Source organism: Cydia amplana, chromosome 23 (genome assembly GCF_948474715.1).
Source record: "Cydia amplana chromosome 23, ilCydAmpl1.1, whole genome shotgun sequence".
Classification (NCBI taxonomy): domain Eukaryota; kingdom Metazoa; phylum Arthropoda; class Insecta; order Lepidoptera; family Tortricidae; genus Cydia; species Cydia amplana.
The window spans coordinates 8,505,894-8,532,398 of NC_086091.1; the positions used below are offsets into that span (position 1 = coordinate 8,505,894).

The following is a 26,505-nucleotide window of genomic DNA, read 5'->3' on the forward strand; positions in this document are numbered from 1 at the left end:
TCAAAAATTTTTTTTTCATCAAACCCATACGTGTGGGGTATCTATGGATAGGTCTTCAAAAATGATATTGAGGTTTCTAATATCATTTTTTTCTAAACTGAATAGTTTGCGCGAGAGACACTTCCAAAGTGGTAAAATGTGTGTCCCCCCCCCTGTAATTTCTAAAATAAGAGAATGATAAAACTAAAAAAAATATATGATGTACATTACCATGTAAACTTCCACCGAAAATTGGTTTGAACGAGATCTAGTAAGTAGTTTTTTTTTATACGTCTTAAATCGCCTAAATACGGAACCCTTCATGGGCGAGTCCGACTCGCACTTGGCCGCTTTTTAGGGTTCCGTAGCCAAATGGCAAAAAACGGAACCCTTATAGATTCGTCATGTCTGTCTGTCTGTCTGTCCGTCTGTCCGTCTGTCCGTCTGTCTGTCCGTCCGTATGTCACAGCCACTTTTCTCCGAAACTATAAGAACTATACTGTTGAAACTTGGTAAGTAGATGTATTCTGTGAACCGCATTAAGATTTTCACACAAAAATAGAAAAAAACAATAAATTTTTGGGGTTCCCCATACTTCGAACTGAAACTCAAAAATTTTTTTTTCATCAAACCCATACGTGTGGGGTATCTATGGATAGGTCTTCAAAAATGATATTGAGGTTTCTAATATCATTTTTTTCTAAACTGAATAGTTTGCGCGAGAGACACTTCCAAAGTGGTAAAATGTGTGTCCCCCCCCCTGTAATTTCTAAAATAAGAGAATGATAAAACTAAAAAAAATATATGATGTACATTACCATGTAAACTTCCACCGAAAATTGGTTTGAACGAGATCTAGTAAGTAGTTTTTTTTTATACGTCTTAAATCGCCTAAATACGGAACCCTTCATGGGCGAGTCCGACTCGCACTTGGCCGCTTTTTTTTTACAATTCAATTCTAGTTCATTCAAGAAATCAACATATAAATTAGGGCTTCCAAATACCGGACTTCTCACAATACCGATATTAATACCGAAACTGTCTTCATCAATACCGGGATCCCGGGATCCCGGTATTGGATATGAATCGCTTAAAAATATATAGTTTTATTAAAAAGGGGAATTAGAAAGGGTCACTGGAATACCAGATATGTCCTAAACGCTATTACAACAATAAACAATCAATGCCGCCATCTGCAATAATTTTATTTCACACTCCAGGTTGGCAATAATTTTATCCAGTTTGTTGACTTCGCCTCACCAGTCACATTTGTAGTCCAACTTAACCAACCAGACAACATTTTTTCAAATTTCCGTCAAAATTGGTTTGCCATTATTACAGTTATCCTTGCTCTTTCGTTTTATTTTTTGACAAAATTATAAAAACTAATTATGTCACTATTATCATATTCATCACTCACATAACTTCAGGATTCATCCACCACCAACCACCAAATATTTATCTGACGCATTAGGCAGCGATCTTGTTTCAATAATAAAATGCGGACTAGAGACCAGTTAGAGTTAGACCAAGTAAAGTCTGCAACGATTTTGATAGCATACGCAGTACCAGTAAGCAGTGGAAGTGTTATTTGTACGTCATAATTTCATAGAAGCTTGACGTCTAATATAACACTTGCACTGCGCGTGCTACCAAAATCGTTGCAGACTTTTCTTGGTCTAACTCTAGATGCGTCTGACGTTTAATAAGCTTTTTGATACTATAAGATAATAATAAGATAATATTTATTCATTTAAAACTTATGCTAATTTGATTGATACAATGGTAATTATCCAATTTATGCTTAAATACTAGTACATTCATAGATTCAACTTAAAATAAGTAAAGGTCATGTTGAGAACTATAAATACCGGACAAATGTGTATTTTCTGTCGCTAATGGAAATTTGATAACAATACCTAAACTAAGTAAACATTTACTTGTGTCTTAGGTATACACTTTTTGTAGGTCAATGTGTAAGTGGGGAAGTGCTTACCAACAAAAAGATTATTTACATAATAATAACAATAACTTATTAGTTACTACTTATTAGGTACTATGACTATCTTCTACTCTTTAGAACACTAAGTGGTGGCATAGGTACTTAACAATTTTTTTTTGTACATATAAATCTTTCCTATTTTTCTTAACTTCTAAGTAACTATTTCTAGTAGCCTTTCTGTGTCGTCGTACCACTTGCCAGTGACTAACGTTTGTACCGCTTTTATGCAGACTTTACTGGGCATTGGGTAAATATTCAATAGCAGATTGAATTTATTGTAAAGGAAAGAGCCGAGGAAACAGAAACATACAGCCGAATTTACTGGATTTAAAGGGTTTATACTGCGTATTTCCCTCATTTTTTAAAATACCGGGATCCCGGTATTGCCTTTAAAAATACCGGTATTGAAAAATGCGTTTAAAAAGGCGGGATCCCGGGATCCCGAAATACCGGGAATATTGGAAGCCCTAATATAAATGTGACATTAGTTTGCTATTTATTCTTACGGGTTTTATGAAACAACACTTACCTACAAACGTAACGAAAAGTATTAGGTATGTCAATATCGTTTAGTTAGTTATATTCTATGATTCTCTGCAAAATATTAGGTACCTAGTATAGGTAATATGTGAGAGATGATATGAAACGAACGGAAATGAACGATGAGATGACGGGCGACAGAGAAGTATGGAAGAAAAAGTGAATGGGACAAAGGTAAGGATGAGTAAAGGTATGTGACGAGCCATTGACATTACTCGAAAATACCCATTACATTGACAAAGAAGGCGCTTGGAACTCTTTTAATATAACTTTACGTTTCAGAATTCAGCAGATGCGCTCCCAGAGGGCGTAAGCTCGGCGAACGGTACGCTGCACGTGGCGTTGGCTGACAAACGCCACGTTGGCAACTATACTTGCAGAGCCACTGATGGCAACCACACCATCACTGCCGAGATACACCTCGATGTTGTTGGTAAGATATTATTATCATTTAAGAACGCGTTGCCAGAAGGCCTATAGTTAGAAACGCCACGTTGGCAACTATACTTGCAGAGCCACTGATGGCAACCACACCATCACTGCCGAGATACACCTCGATGTCGTTGGTAAGATATTATACTTCAAGAATTCAGACGCGTTGCCAGAAGGCCTAAAGTAAGAAACGCCACGTCGGCAACTACGCCTGTCGAGCCACTGATAGCAACCACTGCGGAGATACACCTCGATGTCGTTGGTAAGATATTATTATCATTTAAGAACGCGTTGCCAGAAGGCCTATAGTTAGAAACGCCACGTTGGCAACTACGCCTGCCGAGCCACTGATGGCAACCAAACCACTGCGTAGATACACCTCGATGTCGTTGGTAAGATATTATACTTAAAGAACTCAGACGCGTTGCCAGAAGGCCTAAAGTAAGAAATGCCACGTCGGCAACTACGCCTGCCGAGCCACTGATGGCAACCAAACCACTGCGTAGATACACCTCGATGCCGTTGGTAAGATATTATACTTAAAGAACTCAGACGCGTTGCCAGAAGGACTAAAGTAAGAAATGCCACGTCGGCAACTACGTCTGCCGAGCCACTGATGGTAACCTAAAGCGGAGATACACCTCGATGTCGTTGGTAAGATATTATACTTAAAGAACTCGGACGCGTTGCCAGAAGGCCTAAACTAAGAAACGCCACGTTGGCAACTATACTTGCAGAGCACATCACCATCACTGCCGAGCTATACACCTCGATGTTGTTGGTAAGTTACCCAGTTTCTATTAGGCCCGAACTACTTACTCTCCCAAAGGCGTTTTAAGCTTTCACGATCAGCTGCTATAGTACCCTACCGGGTTCAAATGACTATTAAATTGCAATGTACTGCCTCACTGGCGTGTTCGTACACTAATGCCGTTATAGCCTTTTTAGAATTATTACTTGCATCAGTAAGTATAAGACCCTAGAAATTCGGCCCCGCTTTGCCCTGAGGGAAGCTCTTTCCACGGCACGTTTGGAGACCTGATCTGACATAATAGAACCCTAAAAAAAGTCTATCGTCGACCTTTTTTACGTAGGGAAATCTTTAGAATGCTCTTTCCAATTAGCTGCTACAGTATATATATCACAGCGACGGGGGTGGCGGACCTCTCGCTACACAGCATAAGTGTAGGGCCTGAGTGGACGCTCGAGTTGGGCGTGCAGCGGGGCGGGGCGTGCGGCGTGCATGTTAAACACATGCAAGCGTATAGGAGCGGCCTTAGTGCACGCTGCTCACATCACAAGTGAGCCCACAGCCACGCTGCACGCCCCGCCTAACGCTCCGCTTCGAGCGTCCACTCAGGCCTTACACTTATAGCGGCGATGCTGGGTAGCGAGCGGAAATGGGAAGCGGTGGCCTCCTTCTGCGAAGAGGTCATGTCGCGGAAGGATGAGCGGAGAGGGAGCGAGAAGGTTGCCAAACGTTTTGACGGCCTGATCTTGGCGTCCTTTTCTCGGGCCGTACCCCGGAGACTCTTCTTCTTCCTCGCGTTGTCCCGGCATTTTTGCCACGGCTCATGGAAGCCTGGGGTCCGCTTGACAACTAATCCCATGATTTGACGTAGGCACTAGTTTTTACGAAAGCGACTGCCATCTGACCTTCCAACCCAAAGGGGAAACTAGGCCTTATTGGGATTAGTCCGGTTTCCTCACGATGTTTTCCTTCACCGAAAAGCGACTGGTAAATATCAAATTATATTTCGTACATAAGTTCCGAAAAACTCATTGGTACGAGCCGGGGTTTGAACCCGCGACCTCCGGATTGCAAGTCGCACGCTCTTACCGCTAGGCCACCAGCGCTTTTTTTTACCCCGGAGACTGCAACAATCAAAATGACAGTTGCTTTCTACATTTCTGACTTTGAATCTTTATTATTTATTATTTTCAGTGTCACCAAAAGTAATCGAGCCTCTTCCGGACACGGAAATACATATTGGCGAGCGACAATCAGCACTCTTGAACTGCCGAGCGATCGGCGACCCGCTACCAACCACGCATTGGGTCCGGAATCTCACCATTATTAACCAATCGCGTAAGTTTTAATCATTATCATGATTCTACATTTCTAAACCATAGTATTCTGGGCCACTTGCACCATCCCACTAACCCGAGGTTAAGCAGTTAAACCGCTAATTCAGTGTCAAGTTGTACTGGTAACCATGGCAACTCCAGGTTTAACCGGTTAACCCCGGTGCAAGTAGCGCAGTGTATAACTTTAAATTGTTTTTTATTTACAGAAGATGGCGTGGACATCGAAGGAGGTGTGAACGCAACACACGCCAGGTTAGATACAAAATCTAGAGTCCGATCAAACTCTACATGACATTTGCACTGACAGAGTGTGGCAAAATCATAATTTTAATGTCATTTTTTGCAGGATGTTGTTACTAAACAACGGCTCCCTGTGGGTTCGTTCAGCGCGGCGTGAAGACTCGGATCGCTACGCTTGTACAGCGGGAAACGCCGCCGGTATGGCGCGCACGGAACTAATCCTTACTGTACATCCAGGTAAACATTACGCTAGTCGCTATTTAACAACGATCCACTATACCGACTCGGACCGCTACGCTTGTACGGCGGGAAGCGCCGCTGGTACGGCGCGCACGGAACTAATCCTTACTGTACATCCAGGTAAACATTACGCTAGTCGCTATTTAACAACTGTTCACTATACCCACTCGGACCGCTACGCTTGTAAGGCGGGAAGCGCCGCCGGTATGGCGCGCACGGAACTAATCCTTACTGTACATCCAGGTAAACTTTACGCTAGTCGCTATTTAACAACTGTTCACTATACCGACTCGGACCGCTACGCTTGTACGGCGGGAAGCGCCGCCGGTATGGCGCGCACGGAACTAATCCTTACTGTACATCCAGGTAAACTTTACGCTAGTCGCTATTTAACAACTGTTCACTATACCGACTCGGACCGCTACGCTTGTACGGCGGGATGCGCCGCCGGTATGGCGCGCACGGAACTAATCCTTACTGTACATCCAGGAAAATTATTTTCTCGGTCGTTAATACTCTTGACAGTGTTTGTAGTCAATGGCAATGTGGGTAGATAGCAAGCTAAACTTTAGCCGCCGCCGGTATGGCGCGTACAGAGCTTATCCATATTTTACATCTTAATAAAGTTACCTACTTAACTTACTCCCAAATTTACCAACTTAACTTACGCCCCTGCATTTTGTTCAACGGACTGGTACCTTTCTTTCTGAATAGATGTAGATGCATTTACGAAATACACGAATTGTTTACTTGTTTCTCTACCACCCGCGTCACATGGCGACCCTGCGCACCTGAAATCTTAACACACACAAATAATACATCATTGCCAAGGCACGGAAAGTAAGGAACGATGTTATGTTGTGTAATTTAGATATGTACCTATAAATAGTTGTAAATATGAAATACTGTTATTGACTTGTAAAACTATTTTTATAAAGGAATAAATGAATGATCTGACAAGGTAGTTTAAACGCCGAGGTCTTTCGAGGCCTCTCAAAAGCCATGCTCAGGCAATCCCTGTCGACTGAAGTATATATAGTTTAGCGATTTTCGCAAATATGATATACATTCAATTGTTTCGCAGAGGGTTATTACGCGGACGGCGGGAATGAATCCGGAGCAGGGCGAGCGGTGTTAGTGGCAGCAGGAGTTGCAGCAGGTTACATGTTGCTGGTGTTGGTGCTGATGCTGTATTGCAGAAGGCGCCGGCGTGAGCGGCGTCTGCGTGGTAAATATACAATTGAGAACATTATCTTATGTTTAATTTGTAAATTAAACACGTGTCATAAAATTAATGCAAAAATATGTAATCTGCAATTATATTTTAACATTTTTGGAAAGATATTCTAGTTTCATTTTTTTTGTAGTGCCACAGAATAAATAATAGTACTAAGTACAGAAGACTCACTCTCTAACAAAACGCGTCTGTTACGATCAGCACAGTTATGGCCGCTAGGTGGCGACAGCGCGACGCGCGGCTTATGGCTTTCCCCAAAATTGGGGCCGAACGGATGTACTTTTAGCTACCTGTAGCAAAGCGACGAAATCGCGGAGTGAGACACGCCTGGTAGTGTCTAAATGTTATTACATACACTTTTATTAGATTCCTTATTGCTATAACGAGAACAAAAATAGTAAATATATACTTTGTTTGTTAATTGTCTTTCACCTGTTAGTGTTTGATCCTTTCGCATTTTCTCAAAGGTTAGCTGGAAGAGATCCCTTTTAGGGATAAGTTCGCCTTTGTACATAACATTCTTATTTTTGTTTTGTTTTTGTCCGTTTTATGTAAACCTGTTTATGTGCAATAAAGTGACATACATACATACATACATACATACATACTTTAACACATTCATTGCCACCCAGCCAAACAAGACATCCGCGCCAGGCCACAAAAATTTCTTCATATAAAGCTACTAGTACCACGATCCCGACTATCGGGTCATCCGGCCCGGGAACGAAATCATAAAATACCCGATAGTCGGGTTTTCGGCACTGAATGTGTTAAGGCATCTTACGGCGATAATAACGTAAAACTTACTCAATATAATTTCTTAGATTAAACTTCTCTAATCGTTAACACAGATCAGAAAATATTATTAGTTACACTCTTGTCTTTTCTTTGAATAAACAGACGACCGGTCTGGCCTAGTGGGTAGTGACCCTGCCTGCTAAGCCCATGGTCCTGGGTTCGAATCCCGGTAAGGGCATTTATTTGTGTGATGAACACTAATATTTGTTCCGGAGTCGTGGATGTTTTCTATGTATATAAGTATGTATTTATCTATATAAGTATGTATATCGTCGCCTAGTACCCATAGTACAAGCTTTGCTTAGTTTGGGGCTAGGTTGATCTCTGTAAGATGTCCCCCAATATTTATTTATTTATATTATTATTATTAGTATACTTAGTGGGTACATTGCAACTTTTTTTCCCAGGTGAAAAGATAGAGCTAGAAATGGCGGAAGGCCGGGAAAAGTTGGTCGAAGAAGGCGCAGACAAGCCGAAGACGAACGGAGCGCCCAACGGGAAACTGCCGCACGACAGAGACAGCGGTTCGTAGCCATAGTTATAGCTGGTCAACCAAATCTTGTCAGTAAAAAAAGGCGCGAAATTCAAATTTTCTATGGGACGATATCCCTTCGCGCCTACATTTTTCAAATTTGCCGCCTTTTTCTACTGTCAAGATCTGGTTGACCAAGTATATATCATAGGCTCTTGAAGATAAAATATAGAATAACTGTCTTCGGGAGCTAGGGTTGCCAGATCGAAAGGCGCTATTATCGGGAAAAAATATTTTTTTTCGGGATTTTGGGACTTAAGTCGGGAAAAAAGAAACATTCAAATTAAAGTAATTGTATTAAAAACAACGATCATCATCTTCCTCGCGTTGTCCCGGCATTTTGCCACGGCTCGTGGGAGCCTGGGGTCCGCTTGGCAACTAATCCCAGTAATTGGCGTGGGTACTAGTTTTTACGAAAGCGACTGCCGTCTGACCTTCCAACCCAGAGGGTAAACTAGGCCCGTATTGGGATTAGTCCGGTTTCCTCACGATGTTTTCCTTCACCGAAAAGCGACTGGTAAATATTAAAAACAACGATATTTTACATTATTGGCACTACGTCAGCTGCTCTGCCCAATCTCACCATGCCGCGCTGACGGGCTCAACGCGGGTCGCTCGGTCGCTCGACGACAGTTAGGAACATGAAATTTTATAACGTGAAGCTGATTTTCGGGACAGTTTTAACTTTGTCGGGAATCGGGAACACATGCTAAAAATCAGGAGAATCCCGCCAAATCCCGACCATCTGGCAACCCTAGCGGGAGCCGACATTTTCTTAGATGACGATTGACTCCAAATGTTTGACTTTTTGGCTTATAAAGCACTAGCGACCCGCCCCGTCTTCGCATGTGTTAACAAATTATACATAAACCTTCCTCTTGAATAACTCTATCCATTTCATAAATCCGCATCAAAATCCGTTGCGTAGTTTTAAAGATCTAAGCATACATAGGGACAGACAGACAGCGGGAAGCGACTTTGTTTTATACTATGTAGTGATAGTGATACTAACATCGGGGTTTTTGGTGCGGGGATGTGTTACTAGCCAGAAAATAGGTAAAAACTAAAAAACCGATACTATTTTAACATTTATAAGTACATTTAGAGCTTACAACTTTTTAATTAATTCATAGTTTGTTAATTATTTTACAATAAGCTAAGTTATAAATTCCTACACGAAATCATTCCCTCACCAAAAACCCCGATGAAAATATGCTTATAATATGCCTAAAACGCTTTTTTATAATTCTGTTGTATTTTTATGACAGCGGTCAGGCAAGTCCAATTTTATATGTCCTACTACAATTATGATGACGCAAGAGAGGCGCGGTGTTGTGTGGAAATAGGTATTTTCTATATCTAGGATATTATATAAAAAAACCGGCCAAGTGCGAGTCGGACTCGCGCACGGAGGGTTCCGCACCATCAACAAAAAATAGAGCAAAACAAGCAAAAAAACGGTCACCCATCCAAGTACTGACCCCGCCCGACGTTGCTTAACTTCGGTCAAAAATCACGTTTGTTGTATGGGAGCCCCACTTAAATCTTTATTTTATTCTGTTTTTAGTATTTGTTGTTATAGCGGCAACAGAAATACATCATCTGTGAAAATTCCAACTGTCTAGCTATCACGGTTCGTGAGATACAGCCTGGTGACAGACGGACGGACGGACAGCGAAGTCTTAGTAATAGGGTCCCGTTTTTTACCCTTTGGGTACGGAACCCTAAAAACAAGTCAAGCTAATTTTGCCCTATAATGAACTGGGTATTGTTTCAGGTGCCGACACGTCCGAGGTATCGGCGGCATCTCGCGTTTCCCGCCGAGGATTTGAGCACCTCGCAGCCCCGAGGACCTTACTCTCGGAGCAGATCCCTCTAGGTAAATACGAATAAGTAACGGTTTTTTTTATTGTCATTTTCTTACTTAATGAATGTTTTAATTAGGTATACAGGATTTTGACTCTTGGAGACCCTATACATCTCTAAGGATAATTTGATTAACTACTATATATTGTAATCTTTTAGTTATGATGACACTTAGAGACATTTACATCTCTAAATAATTTTAGATTATAGTTTTGTATCTTTGTGTTTTTTTTTTTCAATACTATTGTTATAGCGTTTTTTTTGTAATTCGACATTTAGAGACTTTATACATCTCTATGTAATACTTTAGTTTGATTTTATATTTGCGGCTTAGAAAGTTGTATTTTATAATTGTAGATGTGTTTTTTTTTGCTGTATGTAAATTCCATGTTGACGTGTAAAAGTGCCCTTGTGGCCTATTTGCTGAATAAATGTTGATGTTTGATGTTCTAGAACACTCTAAAATAACCAGACGCATATGCGCGTACACACACAGAAACACACACAAAATTAGACACACATAATACTGACTCACGCGCGCGTTTGGGGATCATTTGACTCGATGTTAAGGTTCTGTCACACAGGCGCGCGAGTGAGCGCTTTATATGTAAAAGCGTCGTGCCCCGCTCACGCCCCGCCCGGAAAACGCGCCTGTGTGACGGAACCTTTAGTGTTTCCCACTTTTTTGTTAAATTTCCCTCTCCCTTAGTGATATTTGGTGCGCTTTTTTCATTCGACCTAATTTTAAGATAAATAGTATTGTATAATAGTAAAACTTGTTTATTTTTCTATTTTCGTTAAATATACTCGCTATTTTGAAGTGCGGAGTGAAGATTTAAGTTTAACGAAACCGAGAAAAAGTATTTCCTCATGTGGTAGGTATTTTTTCTTAGTTTTGTTCACTGTAGAAAAATACACGTGTGGCCTCCTTATAAACGTGATTTGTCGTGATTTTTTCGTGATGCCCCCTCCCCCTATGGACTCTCGCGTGATTTGTGCCCTTTTTAGGGTTCCGTACCCAAAGGGTAAAAAACGGGACCCTATTACTAAGACTTCGCTGTCCGTCCGTCCGTCCGTCTGTCACCAGGCTGTATCTCACGAACCGTGACTAGCTATCACGGTTCGTGAGATACAGTTGAAATTTTCACAGATGATGTATTTCTGTTGCCGCTATAACAACAAATACTAAAAACAGAATAAAATAAAGATTTGACTGGGGCTCCCATACAACAAACGTGATTTTTGACAGAAGTTAAGCAACGTCGGGCGGGGTCAGTACTTGGATGGGTGACCGTTTTTTGCTTGTTTTGCTCTATTTTTTGTTGATGGTGCGGAACCCTCCGTGCGCGAGTCCGACTCGCACTTGGCCGGTTTTTTCTGAGTACCTACTAATCGTATGTTTTTACTAACAATGTCATTCCACTCTCAGGTCGCGGTGAGTTCGGCGAAGTGTCGCTGGCGCGCCTCGACGTGTCGGCGCTGAAGCGCGCGCGCTCGGCGACCGCTAACTCAGCGCCGCGGTTGCGCCCTGTACTAGTCAAAGCTCTGACTTCTAAGGACGAGGTAACTATGTCATTTACCGCCATTTTTATTACGTACTTATTTGGTGCTAAAAGTTTATATACTTTTGAAACACACTTAAAATTGAAACTATCAAAAATCATTGTACTATCAGCTGGCGTGGCTCACTCCGCGATTTCGTCGCTTTGCTACAGGTAGCTAAAAGTACATCCGTTCGGCCCCAATTTTGGGGAAAGCCATAAGCCGCGCGTGGCGCTGTCGCCACCTAGCGGCCATATCTGTGCTGATCGTAACAGACGCGTTTTGTTAGAGAGTGAGTCTTCTGTACTTAGTACTATTATTTATTCTGTGCTATCAGTCTAGTTAAGCACAACTTTACGCAACGCAACAGGTTTAAAAAAAGGTTGCAGTGAAATTTTAAATGTATAATAAAATTAGTAGAGTGTGGTCCCATTTAGTTCATATAAAATCCGCCAGTTGCACTGCCGATTTTGGAACTCGAGATCGCACTGGCGATAGGTACGTAAATAACAAAATACTTACATTATTCAGAAACATGAATAATATAACTCCTCACATTATATGAGTATTAACTATTTTTCTATTCCTCAGGCGGCCGGAGCGGAATTCCGTCGACAACTGGAACTGTTCGGGCGAGTCCGGCACGAGGGCGTGGCTCGTCTGTTGGCGCTCTGCAGCGACGCAGACCCGCACCTTATGATCCTTGAACACACTGACTGGGTACGTTAAATTATATCCACCTACATTATATCCTCTAAAGCCCAGCCATACAGACAAAACATCCAATTTGCCACTGAAATTTGAAGCGGAATTCCGTCGACAACTGGAACTGTTCGGGCGAGTCCGGCACGAGGGCGTGGCTCGCCTGTTGGCGCTCTGCAGCGACGCGGACCCGCACCTTATGATCCTTGAACACACTGACTGGGTACGTTAAATTATATCCACCTACATTCTATCCTCTAAAGCCCAGCCATACAGACAAAACATCCAAAATTTGCCACTGAAATTTGAAGCGGAATTCCGTCGACAACTGGAACTGTTCGGGCGAGTCCGGCACGAGGGCGTGGCTCGCCTGTTGGCGCTCTGCAGCGACGCAGACCCGCACCTTATGATCCTTGAACACACCGACTGGGTACGTTAAATTATATCCACCTACATTCTATCCTCTAAAGCCCAGCCATACAGACAAAACATCCAATTTGCCACTGAAATTTGAAGCGGAATTCCGTCGACAACTGGAACTGTTCGGGCGAGTTTGGCACGAGGGCGTGGCTCGCCTGTTGGCGCTCTGCAGCGACGCGGACCCGCACCTTATGATCCTTGAACACACCGACTGGGTACGTTAAATTATATCCACCTTCTCATTCTATCCTCTAAAGCGCAGCCATACAAACAAAACATCCAATTTGCCACTGAAATTTGAAGCGGAATTCCGTCGACAACTGGAACTGTTCGGGCGAGTCCGGCACGAGGGCGTGGCTCGCCTGTTGGCGCTCTGCAGCGACGCAGACCCGCACCTTATGATCCTTGAACACACTGACTGGGTATGTTAAATACAGATGCCTCTTAGGGCCCATTTAGACTCGCATGCGAGTTCGCACGCCGTCTAAGCGCTCATTTAGACGGGGCGAGAACTCGCATGTGAGTTTCATTACATTGCGTCGTATGATCGGTCGGCTGAATTGATGTAATCTCAATGGTCTGCAATGCAACAAAAATCGTATACAAGTTCGCGCGCCGTCTAAATGAGCCATAAATCAGTCCTTAGGGTCGGTTGCACCAAACTGTTCGTATCGTTAAAGAGTTTGCTAAATTTTGATGTATGGAATGTTTCATAGTAAAGCGCCGGGGCGCGCCGGCTGACGATGATCAGTCTGTCAGTTGTGGTGCCTTATTATTTGAAATCAATGTCAAAAGTAAACAATGAAACGAAAACGTGATAAATGTACTGGCGCAGCTGGTAGGACCCTAAAGGTAAATAAACTAGTACCTATGACACACTGACTGGGTACGCTCTTATTCTTTTAATATATATGACGGAGGCATGACCGATGGCGGGTGGGCGTAGTACCTCGATGTATTACTTCACAGGTCCGATCTCTAGCGCGGTCTGAACGGAGCCTCACCGCTCCCGCCTCGAAGTCAAGTTGGCAAACTCGCCTGACCAGTCTACCAACGTAACAACAAAAATGTCACTCGTGCCTACGTTCACCCAAGATAAACCTCTTGACGTTCCAAAGCCTTCTACCTGTCGTCTTAGTTACACAATACGCCAATAGATGGTGTTACTTTCTACGCAACTTTATTATTTCGTTACAACCAAGTAATACGTAGCCAAACATTGCTAATCGACTTTATGCAAGCGTCTAAAACTATGAACTGTAACGCTGACGCTGCAATACGTCCTTCTGGAGTCTCGCTCCGACATATGTATCTTAACTTTAAGATTGTATGCTTAAGACGTGCCTTAGTAATCTTCCACTTCCAACTAGGGAACAAATCAAATTATTTTATGAAATATTTTGATTTCTATTTTTTTAAGTAGTGACATTACGATGTATTAATTATAAACTAAAATACATAAAATACACTAAAGAAACAGTGACCAAGTCCACCGGTGGCCGAGGCGGGAATCAAACCCGCGTTTCAACTCACGCGGCTAACGTCCTGACCACTAGACCACCCGGTCACGGCGGTCCTAAATTCTTCTTCTTCTTCAAAATCTTTAGTGTAAACTATTTCAGTTTTATAACTAATAATCTTGCCTAACATTGTGGCTTTATTAAATTGTACAACGGGACTTAATCGCGTATCTAAGTTTTATGATTTACCTCCGACGTTTTGAGGACGGCGTTGTCCCCGTGGTCTCGGAGAAGACTGGCTTAAGTTGAACTACCCGCACTTGGTCTTGTTTATCAGCTTGAACGTTAAGATACGCGATTAAGTCCCCTTGTACAATTTAATAATGTATAAAAATCGTGAAAGTTAAAATCAGTGCTATTGTGGCTTTGTTCGCATATTTACGGTAAATCTAACCTCTTATTTGCTTCCATACAGGGTGACCTGAAAACCTTCCTGCAAGCCACTACAGCGGAACAAACGGCGCAGTTCACCGGCGCTGGTGGCGCCAGCGCGGCGCCACTGTCGCCGCAGCACCAGGCCTTGCTGGCCAGCCAGCTCGCGCACGCGGCCACCGCGCTGGCCAACCAGCGGCTCACACACAGGTCCATAGATATAGATGGTCAAGCAAATCTTGTCAGTAAAAAAGGCGCGAAATTCAAATTTTCTATGACACGATATCCCTTCGCGCCTATAATTTTCAAATTTGATATCATCGTCTTTCTCGCGTTGTCCCGGCATTTTGCACGGCTTATGGGAGCCTGGGGTCCGCTTGGCAACTAATCCCAGTAATTGGCGTGAGCACTAGTTTGACGAAAGCGACTGCCACCTGACCTTCCAACCCAGAGGGTAAACTAGGCCCGTATTGGGATTAGTCCGGTTTCCTCACGATGTTTTCCTTCACCGAAAAGCGACCGGTAAATATCAAATGATATTTCGTACACAAGTTCCGAAAAACTCATTGGTACGAGCCGGGGTTTGAACCCGCGACCTCCGGATTGCAAGTCGCACGTTCTTACCGCTAGGCCACCAGCGCTTCAAATCAAATTTGAGATCATAAAATAACATATTACAATCAACTACAGCGGCAGTACAGTTTCATCACTTTAACTCATTGGCGCAGTCGGTAGGTTAGGAAACCTCATTATAAATAAATAAATATTTGGGGACAGAAGCGCTGGTGGCCTAGCGGTAAGAGCGTGCGACTTTCAATCCGGAGGTCGCGGGTTCAAACCCTGGCTCGTACCAATGAGTGTTTCGGAACTTATGTACGAAATATCATTTGATATTTACCAGTTGCTTTTCGGTGAAGGAAAACATCGTGAGGAAACCGGACTAATCCCAATAGATCTAGTTTCCCCTCTGGGTTGGAAGGTCAGTTGGCAGTCGCTTTCTTAAAAACTAGAGCCTACGTCAATTCTTGGGATTAGTTTTCAAGCGGATCCCAGGCTCCCATGAGCCGTGGCAAAATGCCTGGATACCGCGAGGAAGAAGAGAAATATTTGGGGAATTGTACCCACAAAATTCTGAAAAATTGTTTATACAGATCGACCTAGTACCAAACTAAGCAAGGCTTAACCTTTTGGACGCCAATTACCGATATATCCGCACCGTAGGTTCAACGCCAAAGACCGATTAATCGGTCACATACCACAGAGCAACAATAGGCCTACATGCATATGCATAAAGTTCAATTTTAGTTATGACGCTTCGGTGACGTGCGTGACAGCTTTTGTGTTTGACACGGCGTCGAAAAGGTTAAACTATCGGTACAAGGCGACGATATACATATACTTATATAGCCTAATAAACTTTATTTTTGTTCATACAGAGATATCGCGGCCCGCAATTGCGCCATCTCGTCAGCTTTACGGCTGAAACTCACAATGGCGGCCATGTCTCGGGGGCCAGACACCGCGCATTACTACAAGCGACATGATCAGGTATGTATTAGTGTATAGTTTGTAGCTTTCTAATAGACCCCGAAGGCTAATCCTATTGTCTGTTGTTAAGAAAAACCGCTCGTGCCACGTGCCACAACCACCTGCATAAAAAATCGGTACTTCGGTTACTGAGTGCCGGCGAGTCGAACGCTACAGAACCAGTCTAAAATGTGTCATCGAGATGCGTAACAAAGGCGCGTTATCGGAGAGCGCACCTACACTGGTTTTTTGAGCGTTGGACTAGCCCGCGCTCAGGTGCCAAATAGAATAATTAGGACCCTTTTTTGCAGGTAAGTAGCACGTGCGGTTTTACTGAACAATAGACAATAGGATAAGCCTTCGGGGTCTACTAGAAAGCTACAAACTATAAGGCCTGAGTGGCTTACACTTCTGTTCTCCGTGCGGAAAGCGTCAACTTTCCGCCCGCTGCGCTAAACGAAGTTACCGCTTTCCGGCTCCGATCGAACAAAAAAATAGTATACAAGCCTACTAGGCAGTTATAAGCCTCAGATCACATGTTTGTCGACTTCGGCTTTGCCTCGGCCGACAATGACGTGTTATCTGATACATTTCTTACTTTACTGCCTGTATGTAATATACTGTTATGCAACTGCAACAAGGGTACGCCTCGTTTTGTAACTTCTCTTCACAACTTTGGGAAAAAATCAAATTAACTTCCATCTCTTCATAACTTTAGCAAAAAATCAAATTATTTTTTTTTTTTTATTTATCCAAAACTCTTAAATACTAATATAACAATAAAAACAGCGAGCGAAAACCGCGTACGGTTTATCTGTCGCCATTGTCGCTCGTTTACATTCCGGTTTGGTAGTTATTTATCTAGATAATAAGGAAAGGATGGTAAGTACATATAAATAATCATTTTAGCTAACCTGAGTTACTGATAAACAACTCGGGCGCGCATCTGTGCTTGATAACAACATATTTAAATTTAATAAAATTAAATTAGATATTTTGATTTGTGTTTGTGTATAGGAGGTGCAAGCGCATATTGCTTGCCCTTAGAGTTGGTCAAAGACGCCTATTCTTAGTAAGATGGCATATAGTCGAGATATTGGGACGGGTTCCACCGTGGCGGGGTGGCCAAGGGGTTCAAGGCGTTAGCCCGGATCGCTAAAGACGCCGGTTCGAATCCGGCCTTCACCACTCGAGGGTTTCGTCATAGAGAAATATAGTAAGACAAGAGTGCTCACTCCATACATCAGTTTTGTTACCAAAAAGACTATTATTTTCATAGTCGACATCTAGCATCTAGTAGCGGAACTATCAGTACTGCTACTTGACAATAGATGTAGCACCGACCGGAAATTATTATGCTCAACGACATAAGATTTTCCGGTCGGTGCTAAACAACAAGACTTTCCGGTCGGTGCTAAACAACATAAGATTTTCCGGTCGGTGCTAAACAACATAAGACTTTCCGGTCGGTGCTAAACATCATAAGATTTTCCGGTCGGTGCTAAACAACATAAGAGATTTTCCCGTCGGTGGTACTTTATGGAGTGAGCAATCTATGTATTTTTTTCTCTATGGTTTCGTCACTTTTTCTTTAATATATGACATCTATTTCAGTTCTCTTCTTAAACTGTAGTAAATAAATACTTAAAGAGGTCTGTAGGGCCAAGATGGCCGACTCTATTATTTGTCACCATGGCTGTCACGTTCTAACAAATATGTATGTGCGAAAGTGACGCATAGCACGACAGGTGATAAAAATGCGACCATGATAGCTGGTCTGTATCAGGGATGTTGCGGATGCCAATTTTTTGACATCCGCGGATGCGGATGCGGATGCGGATTTTTAAAGGCTCACATCCGCGGATGCGGATGTCAAGATAGTACCATAAAAAACGTCAAATATTACATTTTAGTAATTTTTATTTCAAAAAACCGGCCAAGTGCGAGTCGGACTCGCGTTCCAAGGGTTCCGTACATTAAGTCCCACTCACGCTTGACTGCTCATTTCTAATAGGTTTTTGGTTAATGACTAAATTACCTAGCAGTCTAGCACATACGCCGATGCTAAGACGTTCCTGTACCGACCTGTTCCACATCCGCATCCGCATTAAATCCGCATCGAGTTTATGCGGATGCGGATGCGGATGTTGAAAATAATGCGGAAGTTCCGCGGTTGCGGATGCGGATGCGGATATTCGCAACATCCCTGGTCTGTATCTTACAGGTGATCCCGCTGCGCTGGTTGCCAGCCGAGGCGGCTTTAGAAGGCGAATACTCGGCCAAGTCTGACGCGTACATGTTCGGAGCCACAGTATGGGAGGTTAGTAACGCTACTCGACGAGAGATGGCGCTAATGTGCTAGTTATTCTCCAGGGGTGCTTCTACATGAAGTTACCAGTTTTTATTGGTCTTTAGTGTATTTGTTTGTATTGTTTATTTACACTGTACCCATGCTGTTTGAGAAATACTACCTAAAAGTTAATAATAGGGAATATTACGCAAAACTCTGTGTAGGGGGCGCCACTACCACAATTACTCACAATCTGAGGGTCTATCGCAAACGAGAGAGACGGTTTTTTTTATCTAACCTCTCTATCACTCTTGGATATTCGAGGGTTAAAGAGGCAAATAGCTGAGTTTCGATTTTCGCGTTTCCCGACAGGCCCTTTGTAAACAAACCGCCTTAATTTAACAATGTATTTTTTTATTGTCTGTGAAACCTTGTTAACAGTTTAAGGCACAGTATGTATAAGCATAGAGAAAAAAATACATAGAGTGCTCATTCCATATATTAGTTTTAATACCAAAAAGACTATTAGCATCTAGCATCGAGTAGCGGAACTATCAGTACTGCTACTTGACAATAGATGTAGCACCGACCGGAAAGTCTTATGCTGTTGAGATAAGACTTTCCGGTCGGTGCTACATCTATTGTCAAGTAGCAGTACTGATAGTTCCGCTACTCGATGCTAGATGTAGACACTGAAATTAATAGTCTGAACTGATGTATGGAGTGAGCACTCTTGTCTTCCTATATTTCTCTATGGTATAAGTTACTCTATGGTTTACGATGGGTGCTAGTGCTGCACTCTAGCGGCAGAACATTGCAGTAATACTATTGAATGTATGTGTATTTCAGATCTATACTAAAGCAGAGCTACCGTTTGCGAAGCTGAATGACAACTCGGTTTTGGAGCGGTTAAAGAGCGGGACCCTCGAGTGGACGGTCCCGGCTTCGATGCCCGACGCGCTTGCTGAATTACTGGTAAGCGTATTGCAAATTATACAGGGTGTAATCTAAAACGTGATACAAGATAATCAAACCTGAATCTTTTCATGATTTTGAACAACTTTTACTATGGGGTCAATTTTGTAATATTAAAAAAAAATTGAGCTGTTCCATAGAAATGGTCAAGGAGAGGTAGACAAAAATGTATGGCAAAGATTTTTTTTATTGTTAATTTACAAAGTTGACCCCATAGTAAAAGTTGTTCAAAATCATGAAAAGATTCAGGTTTGATTATCTTGTATCACGTTTTAGATTACATCCTGTAGTTTGTCAAACCGAATTGTCAGTAAATAAGAGCAAGAAAAACTATACTCATTCTTTTCTTGGTGGGTGCTAGTACTAGTGTAAGACAAAGATAGTATGATTCTCTCTATGTTTGAAATGAGACAGTCCTTTGACAAACTATATCATAATAGCGGTATTTAGTTTTAAGCTATGTAATGACAGAGCTACTACTACAAAACTTTTCACGCTTAAATTATGGTTCCAACCAGTACCATATCATCAATACGAATAGTGGTAGGTACAGTAGTGTATAATTGTTTTCCATCGTATTTTCTCGGAAACAGGATGAAATGGCAATGGACCAACAAGGAAGCTAAGGCTTTTGAACATGCTAAGTTAATGTTCATTCTAAACCACTTGTAGCTTTCAATGATAAATCCCCAATTTATCTAACCTGTGATGCTTCAGAAAAGGGTGTGGGAGCAGTACTTTTTCACATGAAGAATAATATTGAGCAACCAATAGGGATGATGACACATGTTGAATTTTATAACAAAATCTAGTAAAATAGATAGCAAACAAGCAATTTATCACAATAATGTGGATATTAAAATAAAATATTGAAAAATTACAAAAATACAGGACCTGAAAGTTTCAAAATTTAAGTATTTTTTTTAAACTTCCAAAAACGATAATAGTAAGGACACCATTCGATTCCTTACATTTTATCAAAAAAAAATTGTACGGTAACTATATACATAAACGCAATATTTCACCGACAAAAACGCAATTTTCTTGTTTTGTCCATACTACAAGATGGGCTCCCAGAGACCTTGACGTCACGTTCCCTTATCGTTTTGTTTAGAACGTTTCGCGAGTGAAGTGCGACTGTCGGCCTTTGACTACAATTTCTGACTTTTGTGTTACTTTAATGCAATGGGTCCCATATAGACATTTGATCCTAAAAACAAACCCGATCGATTGATACCATAAATAAAAATTTGTCATGTAGCCTATTGTATAAGTACCTTCGTATTTTCTCGGAAACTATCGTATTTGTCCTGCTACTTCAGTCAACCTCAGTACTTTTTGTACTGAGACTAACTGAAATAGCAAGGCACGTACGTTTCCGTGGAAATACGAAGGAAAATAATTATGCACTACATCTGTAAATAGTTTGATTAAAATAACTGTAATTGTTTTCTCTTTATTTACTACTAGCTTTTGCCCGCGACTTCGTCCGCGTGGTGTTAGTACTTTGGGTAGCTTATTTTTGTTCTGCTTTTTATCGATTCCCCGTACAAACTTCCACCCCCCTTTTCACCCCCTTAAGGGATGATTTCTGGGACAAAAACTACCCTATGTCCTTCCCCGGGACTCAAACTATCTCTATACCAAATTTCAACTAAATCGGTACAGCGGTTTAAGCGTGAAGAGGTAACAGACAGACAGACAGACACACTTTCGCATTTATAATACTAGCTTTTGCCCGCGACTCCGTCTGCGTGGAATAAGTAATTTGGGTACCTTACTTTTTAATAAAATCTGCTTTCTATTCATCCTTCTTTTCATCCCCAAATTGGTGCACTCTATAAATTTTCACCCCATTTTTTACACCCTAAAGGGATGATTTCGGGGATAAAAACTATTCTATATGCCTCCCCACAGCTCATACTATCCGCATAGAAAGTTTCATCTAAATCGGCTCAGCGGTTATTGATTTCCCATACAAAGTTCCACCCCCCTTTTCACCCCCTTGAGGGGTGAGTGCTGGGATAAAAAGTAACCTTGTCTATGTAAGTAATGTCCTTCCCCGGAACTCAAAGTGTCTATATCTATATGCTAAAATTCAACTAAATCGGTTCAGCTGTTTAAGCGTGAAGAGGTAACAGACAGACACACTTTCGCATTTATAATATTTGTATGGATCTATCATTATCTTTCAGAAACGGTGTTGGAGCAACTCCCCATCAGAGCGGCCGCAGTTCGAAGCCATCTGTACCGAGGTAGACGCAGTATTACAAGCGGTAACCGCCGCCGAAACTACACAGGAAAACAGCCCTTAAACACATCACATTTAAGGCTCAGTTTCAAACGTTTGCTAAAGAAGTTTACGCCTTTTTTGAAACCAATATTAGAAGCAGTCGCATCCGACGAAACTCCAGGTAAAAGACCCTTATATGTACAGTCAGCTGCAGAGAGAGCTGACCCCCCTCATAGAGAAATAAGTAAGACAAGAGTGCTCACTCCATACATCAGTTCAGACTATTAATTTCAGTGTCTACATCTAGCATCGAGTAGCGGAACTATCAGTACTGCTACTTGACAATAGATGTAGCACCGACCGGAAAGTCTTATCTCAACAGCATAAGACTTTCCGGTCGGTGCTACATCTATTGTCAAGTAGCAGTACTGATAGTTCCGCTACTCGATGCTAGATGCTAATAGTCTTTTTGGTACTAAAACTGATGTATGGAGTGAGCACTCTATGTATTTTTTTCTCTATGCCCCCCTGCAAACATAGTCCTATACAGAGGTCACCTCTCTCTGCACCTGACTGTACTTTACGGTTCAGTTTCTAGTATTGTGCCAGGCTTTTAACCTTTTGGACGCCAATGACCGATATATCCGCACCGTAGGTTCAACGCCAAAGACCGATTCATCGGTCACAGACCACAGAGCAACATAGAGCAACATAGTGTTGACATTTCAATGACGTGGCGTCCGAGTGACAGCTTTTGTGTTTGACACGGCGTCGAAAAGGTTAAAGTCGTTAAAATATTTTCGATAGATAAATGTCATACGAACCTGTCGCCAGAAAGCGCTCCTATACAATCGAGTCACGCTCTCATTTTAACGTACATAACAGTACGTACAGCGAAAAGTGCCAGATAGGTACATAAATGCCTACCTATTTGTATGTTCATATCAAATTTCATAATATTTTAAAATGTCGTTTTAAAATGAGAGCACACTTTATATATAGGTAAGTAAACATTCGGTCAAACATCATAAATAAGAAATTACTCAAATAATTAAATTCTTGAAACACGATCATATTTAAAGTATTAAGCGTAGCTTTAGTATATTTATGTCATTTTGATGCATTTACATTTATTAATAGCCGTTTTTATTTCGGAGTAAATTAAGTCATACTATAAATTAGATTTAAGTAGTTTTAAGAGAACAAAAGCTAAATGATACTGCCATTTTGTAAATAATGATATTAGAGTTAAGACTGATAGCCATATTAGATAAGGTATAAACTAGCTTGCCAATTTTGCAGATAATATTACTGCAGGTAGATTATCTGTGAAATGACATACTTAAGGTAGCTAAAGGCGGTCTTACAATCTGATTTAGTATACTTTAAACTATGCCATAGACAAAGCACAGTTTTGACAGCTGATGTAGATGGCTGTACGTTATTTTATATTATTCGGTAACTTGATTGTCGAACGCTTACTTTTGAAAATCCAGTTACTATCAAATGTATAGAGACTACTTCAGCTATCAAAACTGTGACAATGGTTAGCATTGCCACAGAATAAATAATAGTACTAGGTACAGAAGATTCACTCTCTAACAAAACGCGTCTATAACGACAGATATGACCGCTAGGTGGCGCAAGCGCGAGCAGGCGTCCGTTCCGTAGGGCTCCGTAGCGGTGCGCGGCCACTACTATGGCTAGACACCAAAATTGGTGTGGGCCGCATGTACTTGTAGGTACTGCCACGCCTAGCATTGCTTAAAAGTTTATTAGTTACTAGCTGTTGCCCGCGACTTCGTACCCGTGGATTAGTATATTTTCCCCATACAAACTTTGGACCCCCATTTCACCCCTTTAGGGGACGAATTTTGATAAATCCTTTCTTAGTGGACCCCTAGACCTTATAAGGAGCCTACTTGCCAAATTTGGACTTTCTAGTCCCAGCGGTTTGGGCTGTGCGTTGATTTAAGTCAGTCAGTCAGGTCTTTCACGTTTATATATATATATATATAGATTTTGTCTATAGTAAAGCATGATGTGTTTATACTAAGTGAGGCCGTCAGTAGTTGTTAAACATTTTGATCGTCCGAAATTACTGTAATTTGCACGTCCTAATCACAATAGTAATTAAACATTTATATATAGGTACATATTTAAGAAAAACTGTATAAAATTTTATTAGAAATACGGTTTGGCTCTAAATTAAGCAACTTTAACTTAATATTGTTTATAATAGAATATAAATTTATAAGTGGGTACTTTTCCTAATTTGTAGGCCTAAAGTTGAAATAAAATATAGGTATTATTTTATTTTACTATCAAGGCTTATAACATACAACATACTAATATGAATATAAATACCGAATGCATGGACGTCAACGTAAACAAAATTAATTAATTATAATTTAAAATCTTATACAATCGGTTTAACTGATGTCGCTTCAAATTATAATATTTTGTTTACGTCATCCATGCATTATTTATATAGATAATTAAATACAAAAATAATAAAAAAGTACCTACCCCTGCTTCGGCAACTATTTATTAATTTTAATTACCTACTATTTTACTGTATTCGCAATTAGTGTTTTGTTTTGGTCTCAAAAATGTTTTTTAATCTGAAATATTATTTAGCAACTGTACAGTTCGACAATAAAGCGCAGAAATCAAATAAAGGATAAAATATTTTATACGAGGAAAACCAGATCTCTTGTAAAATATCTGTCAAAACCAACAGATATTGTGCATTTACTTGGGGATTTCCGGTTAAACTTCAATATGGTGAAGTTTTTTTTTTTTTGTTTTAAGTGTAATATGCCTTATTATTGAGTTATCAAGCAGTGAACTAACGTGCAGATGAATGTGTAATGAAGTACTATCACAGAATAAGTAATAGTATTATCATACAGAACGGCCACGCACCGCCCCGCCCCGACTCGGATTACCTCGCCCCGCGACATGAATCTGACGGACTTCTGGCGTGCTCTCAGTACTGCGACTTACCCACACATACACAATGACGCGTGTACAGACGTGCCGTGCACACATATAAACGCAAATGATTTTTGATGTATGGCGTGTCCGCCCTGTGGTACTATCTTGAAACGCGTTTAACCATTCTTTAGTCAACAGTTCAACACGCGGCAATCCTTCCTGGTTCTTTGTACGTACACTCTGTAATTCCCTACATGATTTTCTACTTCTTATTGTCGGACTGTACTGATATTACATATATTATTAGTATGTATTTATTGTATATTTTATGTTTCTTGTACATTGCCAAGATACCAGACGACGCATTTATAGGTTATTAGTAAGTCTTTTTGATATAATTTACATATAGTATTTGCGAGCGATACTAAACTTTTTTATATTAACGAAAGATGCAACTGGATTTTTTCCATATTTCCTTTAAATATAAAAAATTGTTTAAATGTACAGTTTAAATTCCTTTATTTCTAGACTGAATTGGGCGTATAAGAATAATTGAAACTGATTGTGTCGACTGACCTAACCTCACCTAAGTAGGTTTTAGACCTAGAAACTAGTCCCTTCCATAATGTAAGATTTTGAAAGTTAATATTTACATAATCGACGTAAAAATGGTCTGTAAAAGGAATTAGGTACAGTCAAGGTAAATATCGATAAGGACAAAGTGTCTACACGACTTTTGCCAATTGATTAAGGTAGTGTGTACATATTTTTGGCACTTTGTCTGTGTCGATATTTAATACCTTGACTGTACATTTTTGTGGCAATAGCACTAAAATTGTGTATTTGTAACCAGGGATCGGAACCGGCGTTTTTTGCAAAAACTTCGAAATAACTATATTTTTCGAATTATTTTATACTCGAAATGTAGGACTCGATCAGTTGTGTTTTTACGTAACGTATTCGTATTATTAGATTGCCCAATTAGAAATGAAATAATTAGCAAAGAACGAAAAAATACCGTTTTCGTTCCCAAACAAAAAATACCGGTATCCGATCCCTGTTTGTACACAACAGTACCAAAATACCTTCCTGGTTTAGTTGAAATAACATCTATACTTGGTCAACCAGATCTTCACAGTAGACATTTGAATTTCGCGCCTTTTTTTACTGACAAGATTTGGTTGACCAGCTATATATCCTATACTGCAAGGTCGAAAATGGCACAGACTGCTCCTAATTAACAAAATTCAACAATTATGGCCGTGTAGATATTTATGAACTGGTGTTGATATGTCATTGATTTCTAATTAAACTAGAATTAGGGTAATTCGCCAGTAACTGGGCACCTGTTAGTAACTGGCCGCCCTAAACTAAAAATGAATTCTATTCACCTATAAACAGAATTCATTTTAGTATAAGGTGGCTAGTTATTGAAGGCTGGCCAGTTATTGAAACCTTATACTAAAATGAATTCTGTTTATAGGTAGATAGAATTCATTTTCAGTTTAGAGTGGCCAGTTAGGCTTATATTATTAAACAAAATCTCATTTTCATCCTATAGCTAAGGTAGTAAGTAGCTTTTACACTTTTTTAACGGCGTAAATTGGTTCGAGTCGGTGTGACCGGCGTAGGGTTAGTTTTTGTAAAAAAGTGTTCTGAAATTCTTTGCGAAAAACGGGTTAAACGGTTAACACACGATTCATGTATGTATAATTGTATATACAAAAGTACGTGTAAAACTATTAAATTACATGGTTACTATGCATCAAATGTACCTATGTACTATCTCTTTTGAAAAACGGTACTCTATTTTTACCAATCACTCTCAAACCCCACCTAGTAATGTTACATAGGGTTATTCCGAAAATCACCCATATTAGAATCCATTTTCAGAATGATATGATATTCTGAAGTTACCGTAATTACCCAAAGTACAGCTTAGTAAATTACGTAATTATACTAATTTTGACAAGTTTTTCAAATCTCTATTTTACAAAGAATTTTAGAACATCTTATCTAGTGCCAGAATA

At 40.8% G+C, this 26,505-nt stretch overlaps 1 protein-coding gene and 1 non-coding gene across 2 annotated transcripts in view; both read left to right on the top strand.

Annotated features, from left to right (window-relative positions):
- LOC134658661 (tyrosine-protein kinase-like otk) overlaps positions 1-21,617 on the top strand; it is a 67,498-nt gene extending 45,881 nt beyond the window's left edge. Inside the window, exons 5-23 of the mRNA XM_063514313.1 lie at positions 2,804-2,954; positions 4,899-5,042; positions 5,248-5,293; positions 5,388-5,518; positions 5,765-5,887; positions 6,606-6,749; positions 7,964-8,080; positions 9,866-9,967; positions 11,384-11,517; positions 12,088-12,216; positions 12,257-12,421; positions 12,467-12,628; positions 12,669-12,833; positions 12,876-13,040; positions 14,554-14,720; positions 15,947-16,058; positions 18,262-18,357; positions 19,177-19,302; positions 21,498-21,617. Coding sequence (XP_063370383.1) covers positions 2,804-2,954; positions 4,899-5,042; positions 5,248-5,293; positions 5,388-5,518; positions 5,765-5,887; positions 6,606-6,749; positions 7,964-8,080; positions 9,866-9,967; positions 11,384-11,517; positions 12,088-12,216; positions 12,257-12,421; positions 12,467-12,628; positions 12,669-12,833; positions 12,876-13,040; positions 14,554-14,720; positions 15,947-16,058; positions 18,262-18,357; positions 19,177-19,302; positions 21,498-21,617 — 2,499 coding nt within the window. The remainder of the gene's footprint in view (positions 1-2,803; positions 2,955-4,898; positions 5,043-5,247; positions 5,294-5,387; positions 5,519-5,764; positions 5,888-6,605; positions 6,750-7,963; positions 8,081-9,865; positions 9,968-11,383; positions 11,518-12,087; positions 12,217-12,256; positions 12,422-12,466; positions 12,629-12,668; positions 12,834-12,875; positions 13,041-14,553; positions 14,721-15,946; positions 16,059-18,261; positions 18,358-19,176; positions 19,303-21,497) is intronic.
- On the top strand, positions 17,153-17,225 carry Trnas-gga (transfer RNA serine (anticodon GGA)). The gene has a single exon. It is a non-coding gene; the product is annotated as a tRNA-Ser (tRNA).
- Positions 21,618-26,505: the final 4,888 nt, after the last annotated feature.